General features: G+C 45.6%; 1 protein-coding gene across 1 annotated transcript; it reads right to left on the reverse strand.

The window, feature by feature from the left end:
* Positions 1–3,014: 3,014 nt before the first annotated feature.
* LOC109302419 (A-kinase anchor protein 4-like) lies at positions 3,015–5,658 on the reverse strand. Its single transcript, XM_019523975.1, has one exon. It carries the CDS (start codon positions 5,534–5,536, stop codon positions 3,167–3,169), a length of 2,370 nt encoding a protein of 789 aa, XP_019379520.1. The 5' UTR covers positions 5,537–5,658; the 3' UTR covers positions 3,015–3,166.
* Between the last annotated feature and the right edge of the window lie 3,781 nt (positions 5,659–9,439).

The raw sequence follows: 9,439 nt of genomic DNA on the forward strand, positions 1-9,439 counted from the left end.
GATCCCCTGGTGAAAGGCAGGTAGGAGGCACCATAACCTCCAGCTAATGCATACATGCACACGGTCCTGAATGGAGAAAGCCCAGACCTGTCATGTTTTTGACAGGCCTGACGCTTGTGGGTTACAGTGCAGTTGTGAGACTCCCGGTGTGCTCGGCTTAGCTGCCCAGGATGCCAGCTTTTGGGTTGAAAAACCCTTTTTCAGGCTGAGGAAGTACCTGGAAATGGAGGCATCAGGAGGTGAGGGACAGGCTGGGCTGGAGAGTGGGGGGGAAAGTGGGTGTAGCAGCGCATGTAAAATTGCAGAGGTACCTGGGGAGTCAGATGTCCAGCAGGTTGCAGCGTGTCATAATTCCACTGTCTAATCTACACTGAGTCCATGAGTTTCTGTACCTAGGAGGCTGATAAAGTGAAGCCTGGCTGTGAAAAGTGATTTTTAATTTGTTCCCTCTCAGGATCAGGCCTGAGAGACTGGAGGCATTTTTGGTGAGGAATGTGCCCCCACAGGTAGTTGGGTATTGCTGTCTTTGATAGATTCTGGTGTGCAGTTTGTGGGGGTACTGGAGATAGTTGGCAGGTTTTGTGTTTTGAGCTGTAGGAAGTTGGCTTCAGTTCTGGTGGTTAGGTGCTTGTTTGAATGTACAAACCACTTTTCAGAGCTGGGCCTATGAACTGCACTTCATCAGCCTCCTAGGTAGTAGGTACACAAACTCATGGACTCAATATACACGGTGGAGTTCTGGCACACTGAAACCTGCCGGATACACCCCGGGTACCTCTGCACTTTTACCTGAGCTGCTACATCCCCCCTTTCCCCCTCACCCCAGCCTGTCCTTCACCCCCTGATGCCTCCATTTCCATTTTCACTGGCTGGCTTTCTTGCCTGCATTGCATGCCAGGCCAGCTTCTGGCTTCTTTACTATTCCTTCCATACAGGACCAGGAGACACACCGACTGCAGGTACTTCCTCAGCCTGACAAAGGATTTTTCAACCTGAAAGCTTCCTAAAATATATTTCTCTAACTATTCTGGGGGTTTTTCATAATAAACACATAAACATAAAAACACAAGATAAGCCATCACACACCACGAGTAACATATACCCATCCAACACAACATCTTTACTTCTTGCTGGCAATTCCTTTATAACAAGAAAGGCTCTGTGACAGTTTCGTCTGGCTACCTTTGATGCTGCTGGTGCTGCTGGTGTTGAGTCACCTACATTATTTTCACCTGCCATCGTTTACAGTGGTGGACTGGACCGAGGCTGTAGGGGAGGAGGGGACCTCACTGGGGCACACTGCTGTGTTCTGCAAAAGCCCCAGCACCAGAAAGGGCACACCTAAATACAAATACACACAGAGTCGCACAGTGAGGGTGCACCTAACAGACACGCACTAGGTGTTCCTACTTGAGAGGAAAGAAGGGCCTGACAGTTCTGTCTGGCTACCTTAGATGCTGCTGGTGCTATTGGTGTTGGGTCACCTACGTTATTTTCACCTGCCGTCGTTTAATGTGGTGGACTGAGCCAAGGCTGTAGGGGAGGAGGAGACCTCACTGGGGCACACTGCCACGTTGGGCAGAGGTCCCAGCACCAGAAAGGGTGCATCTGAACACATAGACACAGTGTCACCCACCCATGTCACGAGTTTTGCCTGTCAACAGCCAGAGGTGCAGGGCCCCAGAACCCAGCGTCCCCTAGCACCCATCTCATTGAGAGCCGGCAGGCTTCGTGGCCGCAGCGTGACCTAGCAGCCAGGCCTGCAATGGTTTCCCCCCACCCTCTGCCCGAAGACAAACAGTAGCACAAGCACCCATGTCACGAGTTTTGCCTGTCAACAGCCAGGGGTGCAGTTTCCCTGAACCCCCTGCACCTATCTCCTTGAAACCTGGCAGGCTTCGTTGCCTCAGCAGGGGCTAGCAGGCCTTTAGTTTTGACCCCACTGTGGCTTCACACATACAAGTGACAGGAGTTTTGCTCTCAAGACTTTGGGGGGCAGTTTCTCTGAACCCCCTGCACCTATCTCTTTGACACTTGTCAGGCTTCATGCCCTCAGAAGGGGCTACCATTTCTGTAAGTTTCATTGAAACCAGGCCAGAAATGACAAAGTTATAGCCTGTTTTGACCTTCCTCCTTATATCCTATGGGCAAAACATTGAAACGGGCTCGAAATGCAGAATTGTTTTGAGGGAACGAAATGGGATAGCCGTTTCAACTCGAAACAAAAGTCGAAACAGAACGCTGTTCCATCGAACAGCCAAAACACAGCCCTGTTGGTAGGAGTGTTGCCAGCAGATCAAGGGAAATGACTCCCCTCTATTCAGCACTAGTGAGGCCACATCTGGAGTACTGTGTCCAGTTTTGGGCCTCCCACTATGGAAAGGATGTGGACAAATTGGAGAGTGCAGCAGACATAAGCGGCACTAGAAAATATTATTTGGGGGGAGGTGGGCTGGGCGGTGTGGAGCGTTCCCGCCTGCCCCGTCCCTCCCTCTCGCAGGGCTGCTCCAAGTCCAGTACACACTGGTGCTGTGTGCACAGTGGCACAGGAGTGCACGGTGGAGGCACTGTAGTGGCACTGGCGCTGGAGCCACTGTTACCACCCAGTTTGTGGAGGCTGAGCCCCATTAGCCCCGGCCCTTGGCTGCCTATGCCAGCACAGGGCAATGAAAAATGGTTAGGGGGCTGGGGAACATGACTTATGAAACACCTGCTAGGTAGAGTTGGATGTGGAATAAAATCTCAGAGCAGTGTTCAAGGAAAGCACCCTAGCAAAAATCACAATGTCTATCCTTTCCTAGGAAGGCTTTCAACTCAGGGTGGAGCCACCCTAGTTCCTCATTTATGCTTCCCATCTGCTTATCCTTCTCCCCCACAACCCAAATTTTCATATATACCTGTTTGGTAACAGGTTTATTCCTCTAAATAGTAGTTGCATAGTTATTTTTTTGAGCTCTGCTGAAATGCTTAATAAAGTAGTCCTTTCTTTTTTTTTTATTGATTATCTTGCCCAGCTTTTTTTTTTAATTGATGATCTTGCCCAGCTTATTGAATTCAATGCAGAGCTTTCATTTGCAATCATGTGTTTGTTGTGCCAGCAGATACCTGGCTTGGGTACTTTGGCTGGGTCAAAGTGACTTGAGAGGGAGAGGCAGTCAGCACTTCCTTAGAGGTTATTAAGCATCCAATCCATCAGCCCACAACGAGTTATGTTTCCCACAGTGGCATCAAACTGTCGTTTTTCAAGGTACCTCATGACTTCCTGGAGAATATCCCCCACACTGTAGCCCTTCTTGGATGCTTTTTCGGCTAGCAAAGGAAGCTTCTTCAGATCCTCCTCATTTCCATGCATGAATGACAGATTTGGCAAATTCAACTGGGAAGCAGCCATCCACTGGAGGATAGCCTGAAGCTCTTTGTTTTGTGAACTGCTGTTGGCATTCTGGCTGGTCACTATCACTTGAGAACCTGCGGAGGAACCCGTAAGTGGGTTTCCATTATGTTTTGATTGTGAAGCTCTCCTGGATGTTGCTTGAGCTTTTGCAGATGAGGCACCAAATGCATTGGGGTCATCTGATGAGTCACCTATAGCTAAGTCAGCGCCACTGCCTTTGACCATGAAGAGACACAACTTCATTGCAGATTCCACCAGCTGGTCAATAAATTGCTTGTTGACCTGATCCATATTGTCAAACTGCTCCATGGCTGAATCGGGCTGCTTGGCTACAGCCTGTTTGCCGGGCTCGCATTCACTGGCAGGAGTATGCTTTAAGCTCTTACTTGTCTCACTGGAACTGTTTTCTGTATTGAACCCAGCTTCACACAAGACCTTCTGTATGATGGACAAGAGGATACTTGATATGTCTCCCTTTTGGGAGCTGAGCTGCTGTTGGTAATCGTCCCTTGTCCCTGCTGGCCTTGACCCAGAAGTCTCTGCCAGGGACTTGGAACTTTGGCTGTTCCCAGCTTTTTCGAAATGTGAATCCTGAGAAGCATACCCAAATGAAGTGGCACTTGATTCACTAGAGTCCTTGCCATTGTTTGTCTGTTGCAATAGATGTTGTTGTATCAACATTAAGGCAGTCACAATGAGGTCTTTTGCGTACTTATCCATTGAGCAGTGCTTTTCTGAAGGCTTGCATGAAGATGATTGGGATTTGTTTCCTCCTTTATCCTTGTCTTTTCCAGAGCTATCCATTTCACTTTTCATTGCTGTAAACTGCATGGCTTGAGATTTTGGGTCCTGGGACCCTGATTTAAGTGATGTAAATGCTAGACTTTGAGACCTGGATTGTCCTTTATCTTCTGCTAGGATCTGAAAAAGGCGTTTCACCATTGCTTCCAAAATTTCAGTAGACTTCTGGCTTGCTACATTGAATAGATTTTTCTTCACTGTAGCAACAAAATCAGAGTTTGTCATGAGCTCACCTGTAACATTATGCAGATTTTTCATTATTGAGTCTATTAAGTCTGATATAACTTCCCTGGTATGTTTGAGGAGTACTTTCTTCAAAACTACACAAGCTGGAAGTGTATGTTTTTGGACTTTCGTGGTCTTCAAGAATGAGAACATCATATCTGAAGCAACCTGGTTTGCATAAACCATTAGCCCTTTGCTGACAGAAGTACCAGAATCATCTTGCCTGGAGTTTTGGGCTTGCTGATACATTTGCTTATCTGAAGTTTTCTCTCCTTGTTTGCAGCCCTTTTGATTGGACATCTCGCCATAGAAAAGTGATGTTTTCTTGGAGCCTGAATTATCTTCTCCCTTAGTAGTCCTCTCTTGAAATGCCTTGGGAGATGGAAGCATACCACGAGTGTCTTGTGTGCTTGCTTCAACAGCTTCATTCACCATCTGTGTTGCAATTTTGCTTACAGAGCCACAGGTATTATTTTTCCCTTCATAAGTGGATCCATGAATTGCTTGCTGTATACAGTTTTGGGCAGTTCCTTCCAGTTTGTCTGTGATCTCCTTTTGTGCCAGTTGAGCAACCAAGGAGCAGAGTTTATTTACATAGTATGAAACATCATCAGTGTCTCTCTTGTTTCCTTTTTGAGAGCCAGCACACTTTAATGATGCGTCATTGTTCTGGTACAGTGGTGTATTTCTGAAGTTGTCACTACCTTTGTGTTTCTGTGGATTATCTGAAGGGACCAGTGCATGCTGGAATCCAACTGCATATTTCTGAAGGTCATTGTTGAGCCAGCTCATAATGCTAAGTTCATCAGTTGAACCTTGTTTAAAAAGACAAACCGCTCCTTCAGTCTTAGAATGATCTTGTTTTTCATTGTCTTTTATTACAATGACCTCCTTTTCCTCCATATTTACTAGATCAAGTTCATTTGAATGTTCAGAGATGCTGCTGGACTGGCTTGCAGCTTTCTTTGCTTTTGGATCATTGTCTTTTAAATTCAGGCTGGAGATGTCAACAAAAGCGATCACTTTACGGTCCTGGTCCGTCTGTCCTTCAGGTTTGTATAAGTCTACTTTACACAGGCCTGCCTGGCTGTGTAGCCAGTCAACTTCCTGAGACATCTTTGCAGGTTGACGATGGAACCGTACCCAGGACTGTAAAGTGTCCTTCTGTCAGCTGAGCTGCAGCGATGACCCTGCCAGTCTCGATGTTACCTCTTCTCTCAACTTCCCATGCTCTTTTGCTGCCAGATTTGATGTTCACTGTGTTGCCCTTTGGTTTCTATGGCAGCACTGACATCACAAAGATTCAGTTTCACCAACAGCTAGTGGTGTGTTGGCCCTGGTTCAGCATTCACCGTTATCCTGGTCTTTGCCTTAGGTTGTAATAAATCTATTTCCTTGGGTTTTGGAGGGTGTTTTCAGATGGGACTAGAAAAGTGAGGGAATGGGAAATCTGTTTCCCTCTCCTCTCCATCCTCATCTCCCAACCCATGATTTAAAAATGAGGTGGCAACAACTCTTACTAAACTATTCTTTGGGATATACAGTTCATGCAATGGTAGTTTAACACAGTTTAGTTTCTGGTTAGAAGAGGGAGTTTGGTAAGCAGAGTTTGGTCTTACAGTCCAAGCTCTGCATTGAATTCAATAGGCTGTCATATACAAGCTGGGCAAGATCATCAATAAAAAAAAATTTAAAAATAAAGGACTACTTTATTAAGTCTCTTAGCAGAGCTCAAAAATAACTGCAACAACATGAAGAATAGCTCGGCAACAGTCTGTAATGGTGGAACAAAACACCTCTAGGTGTGAGAAACTTGTTTCTCTCTCTTTGCCATGTTTTGTCTTCTATTTTTTCCCTATTGCTTTCCCTTTTTCTTTCACTCGTACAAATATAGAATCTGCCCTTTTTTTCCTTTGCCCCTCTACCTCTTGAAATAAAACCCTTAAAAAAACAGTGAAAGCACAAATAAGATGTAAAACCTGGTTCGTGCAAACTTTCCTAAAACTCTTACTAGGACACTGTTGAAAAATCCTAGAACTGTAGCAATTACATGTGGAAAAGATTTTTTTAATTGTTTGATGAACCTCTCAACCAGTGCAGAATTTTTCCCTACAAAAGATTTTCCTTTGTTTCATCTGATTTTGTTTTATTACACTTCTCTTTATAAAATATCACCCATCTGGGAGCTGTGGAGAGGATGGATGACTTTGCAGTAGAGCTTCACAGGAAACTTCTGGCAGATTATGTCCATAGTAGGCATGCTTCAGCTGGAAGCTGAAAAGGTCCAACTGAGCTTTCCCTTCAGTTACAGCTCTGGGCTGTTGGAAGCTGGGCCAGGATTGGAGACTGAAACTAAGATCAGGGAGCTTCTTCTTCCAATGCTCTTAGTGGACCTCCCTGCCACCACATACACACAACGACTTTACAGGGAGTGTGAAGGAAGAAGGATAATGCAGGAGGTCTTGCAACTTAGTGGGGCCTCAAGTGAGGAATGCAAAGATGAGCTTGTGAGGGGGAAGAGCAGCCAGAACCTCAGCATATGGTCTGAAAGCTGACACTTGTGCTTCCTTCCCAAATCCCTCTCTAACCAGCATGACTTCCTCTATTTAGGGGTGTATCAGCATCCCTCTTTCTCCACAGGATGGCCAAACATTGGGAGATGTTGAAAGCCATGCCGGTAACAAGTCTATTCTCATGGTGCCATGCAGGTATCTGCAGTTTACAATTGGCGGGAAGTAAAGACTGACTAACCAGGGTCCCCATCATCCACAAGTGGCAAGAAGTCCTAGTGCTTGGTGTTGGGGCAGGACACAAGAGTAAGGAAGTGGAAAGTGCTGAGCCTGAGTATATACATATGTTTACAGGAAGCCAACTGCCTAGATACTGAATGGGGAGGTGTGTGAGGTGCTAGTGAGACATGACCCAACGACAGAGGTTAGAAGTGGGTAGGGGGCATCTTCCACAGGACTGGCTTGAGATAAGAGAACATTATGGGGATTATAGGATGGCTTTCATCTCCTGGAGTACAGTAGTTGGGAGGGAATGCATGGGTGACTCTATGAGCCAAACCTTGCAAGAACGGGCCTTCTAACCCCCTATACACTAAGCATGAGTGCTATATAGCAGTGGTTCCATACGCCAGTCTTCCTCACTGGCATCTTTCACAGACAGGGTCACTGAAACCAGCTTCTAGATCCTGAGGAAGTCGTGGTAAAGAATAGTAGTCCAGTGGGATCTGAAGGGAGACCTTGTATGGCAAAGCTGGTGATTGCCTATGAAAGCTCAGGCCTCTCTGAACCGGTTAGTTTGAAGTCAGGCAGAAGATAGGGCAGACCTGACACCTTAGAACTAACACAGCTAACCACTTCATAGATATGCCAGTACATCTAACGTGGACTCAGGCATACCAGTGTAAAGCTTTCTCATAGCAGTCTTTCCCAATTCATGTGGGAATCATTGCACCACTATTAAATAGCTTTCTGCAAGTATAACAGCAGAGCAAACAAGGACTGCACACCTGGGTGAATGAGTCACTGAAACTGGATACCAGCTTCTCCAGCACAGAAAGGGTGTTGACACTTGGTTTCTTTAATAGCATTTTGGGGATGAGGACAGACCACCTGGAAAGCACAACCAAAAAGTCCACTGGTAGAAAGAATAGTTGTTGAAAATAATCATAGTCTACTTTTATGTTTCATGAGGCACATCTGTGTTTTGTGTGACTGGGTGGGTTACCATCCTGCTGCTAAGTCAGGCTCTGTTCACTTCCAGTGCTAGTAGATTATGAGCCTGACAAGCAGAAAACCAAAGAGATATACCATGTACATTTCCTATAGCCATGGAAAGAAGGAGAAGTATTACGGGTAGGTCCATACCCTGACGAGCCAGAATTAGGACCCTCTCCAGAAGAGATGGAAGGACGGGAGGTGGTAGAGCTAGGCATATGGTTGACTGAACAACAGAGAATCCAAGCAGCGCTCCATTTACTCTTAACATTATAGTGGAATAAATACCAGCTTTAATTTAAATTACAGGGGAAGAGGAAGACTAAAACAATACCAACATAAAATATGACAATGTCACTTACTCGCACACCAAGCAAACATGCTTTCAATATGCTTGCATGCTTAAATACATGCAGAAAAGGAAAAGTACACCCACTGAACATTTTCAGAATCATACATCCAGTACAAGTCAGCAGCGCCTAGCCAAATTTATGAAGGGGAGAACAGATAACATTACAGGGATGATGAGTAGGGAACCACTTCAAACATCCTACCCTTCAGTTATTTCTTCAGTTACTCTCATAAACCAGATACAAATAATCTGGGACATGGAAATGTGCTATGGGTGCTGAACAACTCTAGTAGTACCATTAGTGTTCACATTTGAACCAGTCCCAAGCAGTCACAGGAAAGGAAGATACTCAGAACCTGTGGTTGTAACCATTTCCAACCAGACTCTTAGCAGGCATTAAAATATACAACTCAGTAGAAATAAAGCCAATTAAAAGTGCCATTTTAAATGACGAGGCACTTTGGAGATGCAAAGGATGTATGTCATGCTTGTAAGAAAGGTAAGGACTGACCCCAGCAGTCAAGGGGTGACACTCTGTATCAAGACAGGAAGCCAAAAGAATCACAACTGGCATCAGAAGTCATTCTGTGGTCAACATCTGATCAGGACAATCCAATCCAAAAATCTGGATTTATTAGGGTAAGTCTGTCTGGAAAAAATAAGGGTCTTATAATAATTGAATCCTGTATTCCTACTATTCCCCTAAGGACTGAGGAAGCCTATAAAACCAGGAAGGGACTATGTGACAAATGCAGTGGCCCGCTGATCTTATCAGGCTCTTGCTCCTGCTTCCCGGGGTCTCACCCTGCTTCCTCACCTGCTGTGTCTTGTTGAAAGTAATGAGGGGAGGCTGCCCCCAGAAACAGGTGAGTGTAGATGCCATCTCTCTCTTTCTCTCTCTCTCTCTCTCTCTTTCCCAACATTCGTCACCCCCAGACCTTA

The sequence above is a fragment of the Gavialis gangeticus genome, unplaced genomic scaffold (assembly GCF_001723915.1).
Source record: "Gavialis gangeticus isolate Ggan-Ray unplaced genomic scaffold, GavGan_comp1, whole genome shotgun sequence".
In the NCBI taxonomy this organism is placed as follows: domain Eukaryota; kingdom Metazoa; phylum Chordata; order Crocodylia; family Gavialidae; genus Gavialis; species Gavialis gangeticus.